This window comes from Lampetra fluviatilis, chromosome 28 (genome assembly GCF_964198595.1).
Source record: "Lampetra fluviatilis chromosome 28, kcLamFluv1.1, whole genome shotgun sequence".
Taxonomy (NCBI): domain Eukaryota; kingdom Metazoa; phylum Chordata; class Hyperoartia; order Petromyzontiformes; family Petromyzontidae; genus Lampetra; species Lampetra fluviatilis.
Genome location: NC_136302.1, coordinates 9,796,212 through 9,812,994, shown reverse-complemented (window position 1 = coordinate 9,812,994; position 16,783 = coordinate 9,796,212). Strand labels below are relative to the sequence as shown.

General features: G+C 47.0%; 1 protein-coding gene across 1 annotated transcript; it reads left to right on the top strand.

Moving 5' to 3' along the window:
• The first annotated feature begins 3,376 nt into the window (after positions 1-3,376).
• Positions 3,377-16,026, top strand: LRRC34 (leucine rich repeat containing 34). Its single transcript, XM_078869869.1, has 12 exons — positions 3,377-3,407; positions 3,684-3,769; positions 4,938-5,057; positions 6,763-6,908; positions 8,156-8,220; positions 8,804-8,890; positions 9,838-9,966; positions 11,126-11,221; positions 12,531-12,685; positions 13,799-13,960; positions 15,079-15,205; positions 15,783-16,026. Exons 3-12 carry the CDS (start codon positions 4,945-4,947, stop codon positions 16,008-16,010), a joined length of 1,308 nt encoding a protein of 435 aa, XP_078725995.1. The 5' UTR covers positions 3,377-3,407; positions 3,684-3,769; positions 4,938-4,944; the 3' UTR covers positions 16,011-16,026.
• The last annotated feature ends 757 nt before the right edge of the window (positions 16,027-16,783 follow it).

Genomic DNA, 16,783 nt, shown 5'->3' with positions numbered 1-16,783 from the left:
GACGCTTTATTAAAATACCATACTTCACCACGCCGCTCAGTGCAGGTTCCGTAGGTGTGGAAGCATAGAAGTACAGTGCAACAGTAGACGCTTTTGCGACGCTGCCCTATGCCACCTGTCTGCGTGTGATGGTCACCCATACGAGCACTATCCAGGCTCAAGCATGCTTAGCTTCCGAGATAAGAGGTGATTGAGCAGATGACGGGGTTCAATTTATTGATCTCTATTGACTCCAGATACAGTGGTATTTTTATGTTTTGATGATGATCGTATATGAGGTGCAATTGATGCTTCCGCTGCTACTACTGCGGTTGTGGCTATTGCTGATGACGATTATAGAAAGAGTCAAATCGACTGAAAATTATAATTTTTATTTCAATCAGGTAAGTGCCCACTGAGATGATAATTCTTTTTTTTTTATCAAGGGGCACCCAGTCCATGGAAAATCCGGGGTGGGTGAGATGGGATCTTCGTGAACATAAGGCAGATCTGACACACGGTCGGACCAATAACTCGGCCATGGTTTGATCATTGTTTTAACGCGATGGGCTCACACGAAATTGATTTCTCTAAGACGAAGGTACTTTGCAAACGCATTAGCTATCAACAAAGATTCGTTCATGAAGCCATCCACATATACAGACACAACTTCAATCGAGAAGATGGGTATGAACTGAGCAATCATTGGAAGGACGTTATCAACCAGATTAAGTCGTAACTTGCTGTGATGTTCCCACCCTACCACCTTCCGATGTTGTTATTTTCGGCCCTCTGATTTTACATTAACAGGTTCAATTTCCCACACTAACACAGCCACCGAGCTCGCCGTTGCTGCTCTGCGATCTCACATTAACATGCTCATCTCTCACATTAACACGCTAATCTCTCACAGTAACATCCTAATCTCTCACATTAACATGCTAATCTCTCACATTAACATGCTAATCTCTCACATTAACACGCTAATCTCTCACATTAACACGCTAATCTCTCACATTACCATGCTAATCTCTCACATTAACATGCTAATTTCTCACATTAACATGCTAATATCTCACATTAACATGCTAATATCTCACATTAACATGCTAATATCTCACATTAACACGCTAATCTCTCACATTAACATGCTAATCTCTCACATTAACACGCTAATCTCTCACATTTACATGCTAATCTCTTACATTAACACGCTAATCTCTTACATTAACATGCTAATCTCTCACATTAACACGCTAATCTCTCACATTAACATCACTAGCCCCGCCAACTTCGCTTATGACCCTCGGGCTACACCCATTTAACCTTTAAAAGAGTCTGCATCAGCAGCTTTCCTCCTGATGACGATTGCTTGTGTTGCAATCGAAACGTCGTAGTTTTTTGTTATTTTTGTTATTTTCGTTGAACCTATCTACGTGACTTTACCGAAAGACCCAAAGAATACTATACACTACACTACTATACACTACTACACTATACACACCACTTTAAACTACACTACTACACTATACACTACACTACTACACCCAGCACTATACACTACACTACTACACTATACACTCCACTACTAAACACAACACTATACACTACACTACTATACTCTACTACACTATACACAACACTTTAAACTACACTATACACTACATTACTACACCCAACACTATACACTTACACTATTATACACTATACACTGCACTACTACACACTACACTATACACTACACTACTATACACTACACTACTATACACTCCAACACTACGATGAATTATACACTACTATACATTATACACTACACTATACACAGACTTTAGCTCTTCCTGGGAACTCCCCAGGCGTTCCCAGGCCAGCCAAGCGACGTCCCACCACCACCGTGGTGCTGTGCCGACAGCGAGGGTCTTCGCCCAGAACGCGCACATCGGTGGAGCGTGAACTCAAATAAACGTAGAGTGCTTTACTTGTATCGCGTTCTGTCACTATAATTTGTCATACATCAACCACCACCACCGCCTGCGCCACGAAGATTTTGACGTTGCAGCCAAATACAAAATATATTCTACTCTATGAGACCTCCTTTACCAGTGGCAAAATACAGTAGGTTTTTACCCTTTAAACTGGTACAAAACTGACACCTTTATACAAGGCATCATGTTTGCAATAACCACAACACAAGCAGTCAAAATGCAAACAAAAAGAAAAGAAAAAACTCTGATAATGATATGCACTGTCCTTGAAGTTGATTGGTCCACACCCGAGACAGCTTTTCTTAGAGCCTACTCTCCATTGGTATTTGACTGCTTGTGTTGTGGTTATTGCAAACATGATGCCTTGTATAAAGGTGTCAGTTTTGTACCAGTTGAAAGGGTAAAAACCTACTACTACAAAATATATTCTTAGTAAACTAAAAGATCCCCCCCCCCTCTTTTTATCGGCCTTTATTATGGACCGACTTTTGTGGCAAGGGCAGTTAGCGAGCACCTGTTAAAGTTGGCACGGTGCACGAGTGGGTGGTGTGGTCACCACCACTCCCGGCCGCCTTTGTCTCCCCAGTGCTGGTATTCACGCACCGCACCAGGTACTCATTCAGGGCTGAGTCGACCTAGGGGGGGGCTTAGGAACTGATTTAGATATTACTCTTATCCGGCTAATGCTTTAGCCGCGGCCAAAAATCGAACTCGGGACTTGCAGCGCAGTGTGCTAACCACGGCACCACCGCTCCTTATTCACAAAGACAAAGGTCCCCTATTTAGCCTTAACAGAATGTAGGGGCAAGTGCTGTTAGCGAGCACCTATGAAGGCCGGCACGGCACACGAGGGGGTGGGTGGCCAACACCACGCCCGGCCGCCTTTGTCTCCCCAGTGACGATGTTTACACATCGCACCAGGTACTAATTCGAGGCTGAGTCGACCTAGGTGAGGCCCGGGACTGGTTCAGATACTCGTCACCGCTGTTGGCCGTGAGCGGGAATCGAACCCGGGTCGCCAGGTTCAAAGCGCAGGGCGCTAACCACGGCACCACCGCTCCCCACACACACACAAACATCATCATCGTCAGTCATGGTCCACTGCTGGATGAAGGCTTCCCTTAGCCTCCGCCCGTCACTCAACGATCCTGCGATGAAACGAATCCACCTGCATCGCTCCGGCACGGGCTCCGTCTCCCCCGCTGTGCCTCCTCTCGGCAACACACGCGGGAGCTGACGAACACGACGTGTCCGTGGGTCTGCGAGTGGAGAATGTGAGAGGGAGTGAGAGCGGTTTGGGGGGCAAGCGGTGGCTGAGATTGTGCAATCATCAACATCGCTCGCTCGCTGCTGCTGCTTGGCAACGAGTGAACACACGAGGGTGGCCAAACAGACGCTACACAGCACCAGGGAATACGTGATACGTGCAGCAACTACACAACATCAGTGAGTACGTGATACATGCAGCAAATACAACGAACCAGAGGGTACGTGATAAGTGCAGTCACTACACAGCACCAGGGAGTACATGATAAGTGCAACCACTACACATCAACGGGGGGTACGTGATACGCATTAAATGTACACACGCCCGTACAGACACATCATCCATAATAATAAGTGGGGTCATTCTGGAAAGAAATAATGAACTAAATGATTATGGTGGTCACAAAACATCTGGACCGCCCTGTAATTTTTTTTTGTTTTACATCCCATCAGCAGCGTCGAATCAGGATAAGACAATTTAATTCTGGACCGGTCTCGCCACACAAGCGGCTCAAGGCCGGTGAGCTGCTCGATTTGAAGAGGCAAGGACCCCCCCCACCTCTTCCTTGACGATATGGGTCACAGTTGGGGCTAATGTAATTATTATTATGGGTTGTGTAAGAAATACTTAATTTTGTTCATGTGGGGAGATATGATATCCGTATAAAGGAAACGTTTGAGTTTAACACTGTAGGCTTTCGTGACCAATGTCATTCATTTTTCGATTTAAAGCTTTCGTGACTGCAGGGATTCATCTTCTTTGTTCTTTCGGTAAAGTCACGTAGAAGGGAACTAATAAAATAATAAAAATAAACATGATAAAATACAATTCTCACGACGTTTCGGCCACAACGCAAGCAGCCGTCCTCAGGTGAAGAACAGGTCTGTCAGAAAGACAGCATCTGAATGAACACCCCCAGGCTTGGCAGCGTATATTTAAGCTGGGTTAGAGGGGGAAGAGCGCCTTGACAAAATAATTATTATTTCCCTTCTACGTGACTTCACCGAAAGAACCAAGAAGATGAATCCCTGCAGTCAAGAAAGCTTTAAATCGAAATTTAATGTCCGAGTGTTCACGCGTGGTGTCACACAGGGTTGATAATTATTTTTTTATCCTTCTATCTGGCAACAAAACTGACACCTTTTTTTTAAAATGAGTCATGTTTGCATAGACCACAATACCTGCAGTCGTAATGCAAACAAAAAACATAACTCTGATAATGTATACACTGTCCCTGAAGTTGAGCTATGTTTTTTGTTTGCATTATGACTGCAGGTATTGTGATCTATGCAAACATGACTCCTTGTAAAAAAAGGTGTCAGTTTTGCTGCCAGAAGGGTAAAAAAACAATTATCATATTTTTTACTGGCAAATGAGGTTCCAATGGTGTAAATGCTTACCCCGAGCTCTCATACTCTGATGGTGCATTGTCTTTGAGTTGTGCGCCTTTTGGCGTCATCTGGTCCAACCCATGTGAGACTAGGCTCTAAGGAAAGCTGTCTCGGGTGTGGACCAATCAACTTCAAGGACAATGCATACATTATCAGAGTTATGTTTTTGTTTGCATTATGACTGCAGGTATTGTGCTCTATGCAAACATGACTCCTTGTAAAAAAGGTGTCAGTTTTGTTGCCAGATAGAAGGGTAAAAAACAATTATCATATTTTATACTGGCAAATGAGGTTCCAATGGTGTAAATGCTCACACAGGGTTGCCATGTACGAAGCGGGGCTGTGCGAGACCCTGTGTCGCGTCTGCGAAGAATCTGGACTCAGCCCAAACCCCAGAGTTCGGGACTCCCTCCGTTGCCTGGACCGGGACCAGATCACGTGACACACTCTTTCTTATTCTTCTGCATCGCCATCCACGGAATAATCATCAACACTGTTTTTTTTTTACGATCGTAGATCGTTCAACACATCATCAATGAGTTTTGAATCGGTATTTGTTTCACCATCAGATCGTCAACCGTAGACCATTCCTGTGTCGCACATTGTTAATCATCATCATCATTATCAAATAGTGTGTCGTCAATCGTCCATCAAGTTATTTTTGTGAATTAAATGTTCATTGGTTGGAACCACCACATCCAAAAATTAATCGCTCATTTATCATCCACATCATAATAGCCGCCATCATCTTTTCCATCTCCACGACATCATCACCGTAACCCCCAATCATTGTTACTTCCATTATAATCATAGTTACCATAATTATATCCACATCATCATCGATACTATAAGCACTATCATCATGACCACCACCATCATCAGCATTATCATAACCACCCATACCACCACCGAATTTACTTAATCTTTTTCATAACCATTATCATAACTGTTACCACCACCCAGACCACCAACACCACTTCACCATCACTACAATCATCATCATTATCGTAATCACTAAAATTTATTCCATCATCATCATTATCACGTGGGTTGCCACCTCTTCTACAGACTAAACGCAGACATATTTTTCAGTAAGTCTAGGTCAAACATAGCCGTGCATAATATAGTTTATTTTTAGGTTAGATCGTGTGAATATAAATGTGTCGTTAAACCCGCCACCACCCGACACAGCCAATTAGCAAGGTTTGTCACGTAAACGGAACATGCCAATTCGTGACTAGTACAGCACACCGGTGTGTTGAGAAGAGAATCCACAACATTTACAATTTGAGTACGACGTTTCGCCAGTAATTTACAACTAGCATTGTCAGGCAGACAGCCAGATAAACGTGCAAGTTGCACTGCAACAAAGTTCAACACAATAGCAGCACCAGATCCAGGTACAAATAAAATACTGTCACCCCAACATAGATGCCAATTCCCCGACTGGGTGGCAACCCTCATCGTCATCATAATTTCCATGATCATAACCAATATCGTGATCTTTACCAACATAACCATGACTCCATAATAGAGGTTTTCCGGTTAGATCACAAGATCTAACCCAAAAACCTCTATTATGTAAATTGGTCGTATTTCTATTTAAAGCTTTCGTGACTGCAGGGATTCATCTTCTTGGTTCTTTCGGTAAAGTCACGAAGAAGGGAAATAATAAAATAATACAAATTAAACATAATAAAATGTTTCATTTTAATTATTATGTTTTATTTTTATTATTTTATTATTTCCCTTCTACGTGACTTTACCGAAAGGAACCAAGAAGATAATTTGGTCGTGTTAAAATAACCACGGCTACCACCGCCGCCACCGCCACCATCATCCTAACAACCACCACGATCATCGCCATTATCACGAAACTCTCCCTCGATATTCTTAGGTTTTTTCGGTAAAGTCACGTAGGTAAAAAAAAACATTAAAAAGTAAAATAAAATGAAATAAAAATTGCCTCCGAAACGTCGTGATTTTTTATTTCATATTATTTTACTTTTTAATGTTTTTTTTTCCTACGTGACTTTACCGAAAAAAACCTAAGAATATGAATCCTTGCAGTCACGAAAGCTTCAAATCTAGAATTAATGCACTCTCCCTCGACTCGAAAACCCGCTCCGTGCCCTCCCCGTAGGGGAAGGAGCTCGCCCTCGGGGCTGCTGGATCTCAGCGGCGGTTTCCGCCCGGACGGGCTGGAGGTGTCTGTGCCGACGCGCGTCTCTGACGGGGACGTCCTCGCCTTGTGCCGCGTGCTCGCTTGCCTGCCGGGTCGCATTGACGGTCAGCCGCCTGTTTGTTGCGGTTGCACCCGATTCAAGAGCCGAATGGCTCACAGGGCTATACCTAATAAATGAACTTGAACTTGAACCTCTTCGCGACGACACCGGGCACAGTGCCGGATTATCCTCGTAGCAAAAGTAGCTGCATATGTTACGGGTGCCGCACTTTCAAGGTTCAGTGATTCTGCACTTGCTCTGTTAATATAGTACTATACCACCTTCAACTTTTACGAACGACTGGGTGTTTAAGGTTAGCGATTTGTCGCATTATTTGGCTGTATAGCAATTGAAAAAATACAATAACTTTACTATGCAAGTACAAATTTTGTGTTTTATTTAGGGCCCTTTATAACAATTGTAAATGTTGTGGTTTCACGCTTCAACACACCAGTGGGCTAAAGCAGTGAACTATTTGTCTTTTGTCAACGTGACACTTTTTTTGCTGATTGGCCGTGTCGGGTGGTGGAGGGTTACGACACATTTATAAATAACGCGATCTAAACCCAAAAACGTTGGTTATGAATATGCTACAGGCCCTGCACTAGCTTAATCTGGCACTGACCGGGCAACACAATCGTCACCGCGAATTGTTCTCATTCTTGTTGTTGGCTCAAAACCCCTTTTTCTGGCAAGGACACGGGCAGTCGAGGTGTTCAAAGAAGAAATAGGTACCTTCCGATTAGCACGGTTGGCTACGTGCAGTGCGAAAGAAGTTCAACATACTGGTACATACATACAGTATGTAATAACGACTTGACACGTCTCTTGAGATGGAACGTTATTGAAGACGCGTTCACTTGACATCGGCGGAGACCCCCATCGCAACAGCCCTGAGTCTCCCGCGCATCTCCCCCTTATATACCGACGGAGGCCACGCCCCCCTTCTCGATCATTCTCGCTGGCTCTGGACCGCTCGCTCCACCGGCAGACTCCACCGTCCTCTTCCGTCTCCTGACCACGCTCCCTTCTCGATCCTTCCCGTAGACACCGGTCCCTCCGCACTCACAACTGACACCCCTGTCATTACCTCCCGTTAATTCTAGATTACCTCCCGTGGCCACTAGTCCATTCGCACTGCAGGCTGACTCCCCTTTCATTACCTCCCGTGGCCACTAGTCCACCGAGGCGGGCACGAGGAGTGGCGCCCAAAGGTCGATGGCCCAACTGGAAGACCTCGAGCCAGACGGTGCATTATCACTCATCAAAGTTTGTGGCGTGTGCGCGACGATGGTGATGACGACGATGTAGGCTTGAACTTGCGCTGTGATCTCATCGCGGACGATGGAGCCGAGGCGATAGCATCGCTCCTGCAGGTACCGCTGCCTCGTCTCTCCATACCGTCGGTAAATTCTTCCCTTCTCCCTGTCCGCTCGCCGACAACACCGGGCAGAGGCACCGGGGGGGCTGAAACACGGCAAGCTGGCACAGTGGGGTGCACAGGTGTCTCTTGCTCGTCATCTCAGCCAGTTAAAGCTTTGGTGCCTGGGTCTGTCCATGGCTCACATCGGCATCAAGTAGTGTTTGAACCTGTCCTGGGCCCTCCACTAGTTTGAGTGAATAACAAAACTATAACAACAGTGGGGAGACAAAGGCTGCCAGGTGTGGTGCCGGCCACGCCACTCCTTCGAGTGCTGTGCCCTCCTGAATAGGTGCTCGCTCAGAGCACCTGCCCCAACGGTTTGTACGGCCACGTAAGGGATCTGCGTATGTATACTCTTAGTTTTTTCGGTAAAGTCACGTAGGTAAAAAAAATAAAATTTATAAAAATAAAATAATAATTATTAATTTTAATTTCATTTTTTATCTACGTGACTTCACCGAAAAAACTAAGAGTATGAATCCTTGCAGTCACGAAAGCTTCAAATCTAAAATCTTCGTATGTGTGTGTGGGCTCAGGAGGGATCATGTTGGCTCACATCGCTGGATCTGTCTCTCAATGACATCGGACCACGTGGGGCCAAAGCCCTTGGACAAGTTCTGCAGGTGAGTTCACAGCTCCATCGAGAGTGTCACGTGTCTGCCTGACTGAGTTGACACCTGCCTATCTGTCTGAACATACTTCCGTGCGTTTTTAATGTACAACTGTGTGATCATATACCTGATTGAACACGCACCTGCCTGGAATATACATCTGTATGTCTTTATATATGAACATACACCGTGACGTTTGCCTATTTACTGACTGAACATGCAGCTATGTGTCTGTACACCTGTCCGATTGAACTTATAGCTGTCTCGCTACCAGCCTGTACACGTGCACACGCACCCGTCTGTTTAAACACCTGTTTGTCAATGTATCTCTACACCTGTAGTCCTGTACGTCTGAATATACTGTTGGTTAATGTATCCAAATATACAACTGCTTTGTCCAATTACCCTCTGCCTGGTTGCCACACAAGACAAGACAGATATCCCCCGTATAGCCTTAACAGACTGTTGGGGCAAGTGCTGTTAGCGAACACCTATGAAGGCCGGATCGGCACACGAAGGGATGGGTGGCCAGCACCACGCCCGCCCGACCGCCTTTGTCTCCCCAGTGGCGATGTTTACATCCCGCACCAAGTACTAATTTGAGGCTGAGTTGACCTAGAGGAGGCCCAGGATCGGTTCCCATAATCGTTACCGGCGTTGGCCGTCAGTAGGCAGTCATTCAGACGCTGTCTTTCCGACAGACCTGTTCTTCACCTGAGGACGGCTGCTTGCGTTGTGGCCGAAACGTCGTGAGAATTGTATTTTATAATGTTTTATTTTTATTTTTTATTTCCCTTCTACGTGACTTTACCGAAATAACCAAGAAGAAGAATCCCTGCATGTCACGAAAGCTTTAAATCGAAATTTAGGCAATCAAACTCGGGTCGCCGTGTTCGTAGCGCAGCGCGCTAACCACTGCGCCACCGCTCCCTCTCTCTCTCTCTCTCACACGCACACAGACGAACCGTTCACTCAGGAGCCTGAACCTCGCTGGGAACAAGGTGGGGGAGGAGGGCGGCGTGAGCCTGGCCACTGCCCTGCAGACCAACGTGAGCCTGCGGTCACTGGACCTGCATCACTGCGACCTGGTACGGATTTGGCGACGCCGCACGGCCGATATTTTGTTGTTCACCGCATTTGTTTTCGGCGCGTGTTCATTCTGCCCACGTGGATGGTCGCGTTTTGTGTCGTCAGCACCCCCCTCCACCACCCGACTTACCCACGCGCGTGAACGATTGTCGGTGAGCTGCTGAAGGACAATCCTCGCAGCCGCATCGAGTAACGACGGCCCATACCCGTCAACCCCTTATCAGTTGCAGTGCCGGAAGTAGCTGCACATGCTACGGGCCCCGCGCTTTCAAGGGCCCCGCGCTAAATGCTTTCAAGCTATCAATTCCGGTTGAGTGATTCTGCACTTGCTCTATTACTATAGTACTATACTGCCTTCAACTTTTACGAACGACTGGGTGTTTAAGGTTAGCGATTTGTCGTATTATCTGGCTGTATAGCAAATGAAAAAATACAATGACTTTACTGTGCAAGTAAACATTTTTGTGTTTTAATATTTATGTGTGTTTTTAAAAATGTAGGGCCCCTTTATAATATATGCGACAGGCCCCGCAGTAGCTTAATCCGGCACTGATCAGTTGTCTACCTTATTGCAGACCGTATTGGTCACCCCGTGCTCCTCATAAATCTCAACGTTCATCCGACAAAGTCCCATCACAAGGGGAGAAACACAAACAGACAAAAATATATTATGTTGCCCGTATTGAAACGGCTGTACGCCGGATGGACCTGAAAACTCAATTGTCCTGTACAAGAATATGGGGTAAACCGTATGGGTTGATAGCTCTGACAATCCCACGTTTCGCTTGGAACTACGTCAGGCACCGGCAGGAAAATCCAGGGAAGCCAGAATAAACCGAAGGTCAGTGGGTCTTACCTGGTCAAATTAAACAAATAACAGTTTACCACGGTGAATTGAATCATGTCATGTACCAGAGCATTCTAGCGCCATCTATTGGCCCAAATAAAAAAATATTAAGTAAGAATTCAAGCGGATTTTTATTTGACATCAGCCGTAACGAGAATTGTGTGCTTATCAAGTTCTGAGTTGTTCTGAGATCAAAAACAAATCTTCTGCGATAGAACCACGGATCACGATCCACGTATTGGCCACCACTAACCCGAACCTCTGTGATACTCTAAAGGGGGCATCTTTGTCTTTGTTGACCTGCTGCTCAGGGTACGGACAGCATCATCGCCTTCTCAACGGCACTCAGCTATAACAGCAGCGTGGAGGAGCTTGACTTAAGCCGGCCGCTCCTTTTCAGCTTGCAGGTGAGGGCTTGTACCCCGGTTCTGACCCCGAGCCAACGATTTTTGACCCCACCCCCTCTCGTCACACGGCGTCAGAAAAAGTTTGACCCCCCCTCAAATATGATGTCACAAAGCTCTGCCCCCCCACCGCAAAACCATAAACATGCTTCAAATCGCTTTCAACTATTGTCATTGTAGTACGTATTTAATGTGGCGCTGCACTCTGATGTTGTAGGAGAAAACATTTATTTAAAAGTCTATTTGATTAAGTAGAACGTGTTGTCTATATTTATTTAAAGTTGCGCATTTTGATGTGACGTCACATTTCTCAAATCCCCCCCCCCCCTCGTCACACATCGTCACAAATGTCTGACACCCCCTCCCCCCAGGTGCGTGACGTCATTTATGGACGGCCCCTAAGATCATACATGGGTTGTAAAGTGTTCAGTATTAGTTAATTTTTGTGTGGGTTGCTGTGTATAGCAGGGATTGATTTCTCACCGAATATTTTCTGGGTCACGGGCAGACAGAGGAGGTGGTATTTGACGAGAAGCCATCACCACAGCCAGAGGCATATTGAAGAAATAAATATTTCCCAGGTCACTGACCCAGACATATCCGGCTGATATGAAGCTCTGGAGGGGATGGGAGGAAGGTGGTTGATGCTCACAATGGCTGTGGAGTCAAAGCACATTGAACCCAAAACTGCTGAACGCCTAAGCTCTAATTCCAGTGCTCCCAGCTGAGATTTAATCGGATTATCATCTGTGTCGTGTCAGTGGCATCTGCCCGGTCTCTGATAACTACACCCACCACGGAAGTCGTTGTGGGTTGGTGAAAGGGGAGGGTGGGGGGCAGCTGCGGGAGCATAGATATACAGTACAACAATGGATATCACCGCACTGCTGTGTAGTGCCCACCACGTGACAATATAGTGCAGTTGGGATGTGTGAATGACATTCACAGTGTTACAAATTATTATTGCCATTATTATTTGTGCGTGTGCACCATCTAATTTGATAAACGAGCGAGGTCTTGCAATACGAGTAGTACGTGTACATGCTTTGTCTGCCGAGCGTCACGTGATCACAACTGATTTCCGAGTGCTTTGATATACGAGTGCTTTGGATTACAAACACGTTTCCGGAACGAATCATGCTCGCAATCCAAAGCTTCCCTGTATTCACTTATTATTTCAGAAGCCACGTGGGCCACACGTGACATCCCAACAAAGTGGCCCATCATTTGGACATTTTCAGCATCAAAACAATCGAAACGAATCTCAATGCATGGTTCACGCGTGCGTTGCGTTGCGTGCGCGTGAACACAGGAGGAGACGACGGTGCACGTGGCACGGATGCTGCGCACGAACCGCGCTCTGCGCTCGCTACGTCTCGCCAAGCACGGCGTGCGGGACTTCGGCGCTCGACAGCTGAGCGAGGCGCTCGCAAACAACAGCTCGCTCACACACCTCGACCTGAGCTGGTAAGGGGCCGCGCATAAATGACGTCACGCACCTAGGGGGGGGGGGGAGTCAGACATTTGTGACGATGTGTGACGAGGGGGGGGGGGCGTTGAGAAATTTGAAGTCACATCAAAATGCGCAATTTTAAATAAATATAGATAACACGTTCCACTTAATTGAATAGACTTATGAATACATGTTTTCTCCTACAACATCAGAGTGCAGCGCCACATTAAATACGCACTACAATGACAATAGCTTAAAGCGATATGAAGCTTGTTTTATATTTTTTTGGGGGGGGGGGGGGAGCTTTGAGGGTCTGATTTTTTGTGACGCCGTGTGACGACGGGGGGGGGGGGGGGGGTAAAAAATCGTCCAAAATCGCGTGACGTCATTTATGGACGGCCCCTAAGGTAGCACTGGTGAAGAAGCGCTTGGCTTACAGGAGACAGGCAGACACCCAGCAAAGCCTCACCGAGGCCCATGACTCTGTTCAAAAGGATTCTGCCGAGTTTTCACGGGAGGGGCACGATAATTAGCTGTGGACATTCAAATTGAGTAATTTGCGGATAATTTTTGGATTTGGAAAAATTGTGACTCTGACGCTGGCACACGATGAGATACTCTTGCTTAAGAATCTTTAACATCCACTACGAAGCAGACGGTATTATTAGGGTTATTACACCCACAGTAATAATTAGGGCGGCCGCAGGATTCTAACCATGAACCTTTGCAATAAATGGTGAATGTCTGACCACGAGACCACGTCACAGCCCCACCAGGGCTTAATTTCCCACTGACACCCGATTATAAAATTTGTAAAAAAGTAGAAATCCTATCATCAGAAAAAAATATTCATAATAAAGTTTTTTTTGTGTCCGATCGGGTAAATGTGTCGTTAAACCCGCCACCACCCGACACATCCAATTAATAAGGTTTGTCGCCAAAGCAAAACGTGCCAATCAGCTACTAACATCAGCCCACCAATCTATATTCATCCTAAATCCACCATCTCCTAACCACCCTTCTCTCCCTTTCCCCCGCCCGTATTTTTGTTTTCACTTCCATCCCCCCTCCCCACCCGACCCCCAACGCGAACCCCGCGGATCTCCGTGAACGGCGCCCGCGGGCAGCAACTTGATGGCACGCGACGGAGCGGCGAGCCTCGCGCTCCTGCTGAAGCAGGGCTCCTCCGCCCTCCGCGTCCTCGACCTGGGGTTCAACCGCATCGGGGACGCAGGGGTCACGGCGCTCGCCAGGGCCGTCGGCAGCTCCAGTCGCTGTCCCCTGCACACGTGCGTGGCGGGCCGAGCTGGCTAAGGATTATACGACGATCAATATAACGAGGGAGGAAAAATCATGCGCGCCGCGGGGATTCTGTCACGCTTTCCAACGCGTGAGCGTCCGCAAATGTTTGGACCTCTGAAGTATTGAATTCGCGATAATACCGCTAACTTTCCAAACACCGTAACAAGATGACGACATCGTGGCGTGTGGCATCATCTCCCTGGCTGAAGAGGCTTATCCATTTCGCGGTGTTTCTGTTATCGCCGAGTTTTTGGGCAATGCTTCATCAATTTGTCCTATTCTCTATAGGGTACGTCCCTAATGGCAACACAACTATTAAACTAAAATTTAATTTATGTTGGACCACCTTTACGAGAGTTATTGTGACCAAATGTTACAGACACTCAGACAGGCCCATCGCCTGGCTGCTTCTCTGCTTGTTTGTGGTTCCTTTGTGATTTGTAAATGCACATTACATGAACGACACGATATACAAATAAGCATTGTTGCTATTATTATTGTCTCAGGTCCCGTAAAGGGGTCCCTGAGAATTTCAGAAGTCCCATAATTCTGTGATATCATATATTCCGAATGGCTGTTGTACAAAAACAATTACAATTTGAATGTATAAAGAGGCTAAACGTGACTGCATTCCAATATATTGTACAAATATTGGAGAAGAATGCGCATCCAGAGGTTTTGACATATTGGCTTTGAGGTAGATTCCAGATTGATCTGTAGTGCCATCTCCTGACCACCACGGAACCCAAATCTACAACACCTGGTTATCCCCAGGAGGGTCTTCCCATCCAAGTCCGAAGCAGGCCCATCCGTGCTCGGCTTCCGAGATCCGACAACACCGGGTGCTTTAAGGGTGACTCGGCCTAGTGGCGGTTCCAAAAGTGACGGTGGAGTCAATTGATGACCCCAGCTTGTTCCCTGCAAATTAGTATTTTCTCGAAATTTCCCTTGCTCGTCTATAGTTTTGTTCTGGAGAGGCAAAAAAGCTAATTATAGACACACCCCCCACCCTTCCTTAGAAATTTCGGTCACATGACCTGCGTGCACTTTCTAAAACTGTGTGGATGAACCCCAGACCGAGATCCGTGTCTCGTGCGCCTTGCAGTCTGGTGCTGGTGAGCAACGGCGCCACGGGAGAGGGCCTCAGGGAGCTCGCCGTGGCCATGACCACCAACCGCACCCTGCGCTCCGTGCACATCTGGGGAAATAAGCTCGACAGGGTGGCGTGCCAGGTGCGTCAAAGTCGACGAAATGTTCCGGCACGGCCGAGATTGTCCCAGGTTCACCGAGGCAACGGCTGTCCCACCGTGTCCCGAAGAATTAGTGACAGGTCACCGTTTTTTTTCGCAGTCAGAATACAGCATACTATTTGAACCCCGAGGTACAAATATAATAGCACTGTGAGAGCAATGCGACTCCCACCATGGGAAAATGACCCTCCCTCCCCGGGGCCAGAATACTATATATTAATTGGACCTCAGGGTAAAAATACTAGCGTTGAGATGAAGGGTTCGGGTTATGGTTAGGATTAGGGTTAGTCGTTCATAGAATATAGTATTTAAGATTCCACGGCCATAATTCTACAACGGTCAAAATAGTATCTCACGCTCGTTTAAGAGTTCCTGCTTTTGACTCACACGGCCCAAAGAGTGGGGCTATCTGAGCAGTGGGCAGGGTTGGCAGAGAAATGTGCAGGGCCTATGTGCAGTGGGTGAGTCCAACGTGTGGGCCAGTGATTGGGCACGCCATCCGTTAAACTGCAATTGTTGCACCGTGCGAGCCACGGCGACTCTTCCCCACCACGTGCAGGTCTTTGCAGAGCTCCTGAAGAGCGGGCGGCTGAAGGAGAGGCATGCGGACGTGAGCGCGTACGAGGTGGATGGCCGCCCGTACCTGGCTCAGCTCCAGGTGAAGTCGCCCCTGTTGCGGCTCGAGGTCGCGACTTCTTCTCCGACGTCGCCCCCATCGTCGCCCCCATGGTCGCCGTCAGCGTCGCCGCCGCCGTCGCCAGTGGCGTCTTCGCTCGACGGGTGGTGACGCCGTGATGGTGGAGGCTGTTCAAGTTCAAACTAAACGATGTTTTGTTGCGCTACATGAGCCCCAAAGAGCCATATAGGTCTTTTTAACAAGTGACCTGGCCACAAATGTTGTCCTTCCACCGCACCTCCGATTAACACGGTTGGCTACGTACGGTGCGAAAGTAGTTCAACATGTGTACAGCTCAACAAATGGCTTATCATGTGGAAATTTATACTCGGAAACACATGCTGATTTTCAATGTGGAGGGAAAAATCCACGCGACCACGGTGAGAACATGCAAACTCCAAAATATACAGGCATCGTCAGGGTGGGATCGATCCCACGACCTCCTGTACACCAGGCGGAGGTCGTTCATATCTCGCCATGGTGGAGGCTTCCAGCTGCCTCTTCACATCCAATGGCTCCTCAGTGTTTGCAGATTGGTCAATTGTTTGTTTGCCATGGAAGCTAACTTCCATCCGAGATGTTCTACTTACTTATAACGTTTCACCTCCATTGCAAAGACAGAACCACCGTCTCTCCACGTTCACCATATCCACAAGACCATCTCACCACCACCATCATTTGACTTTCACAGCCCATTCACCTCCGCATTCACTTGAGGCTCGCATCACCATCTCACCGCCATCTCACCTTCACGCACGACCATGTCAGCTCCACTCTCACGCCAACTCGCCCAGACCATCTCACGACATCAACCATCTCATCACATCAATGTTCAGAATCAGTATTGTTCCTTGAAGAATCCGATGAGCTTTCAAGCTCTTCTT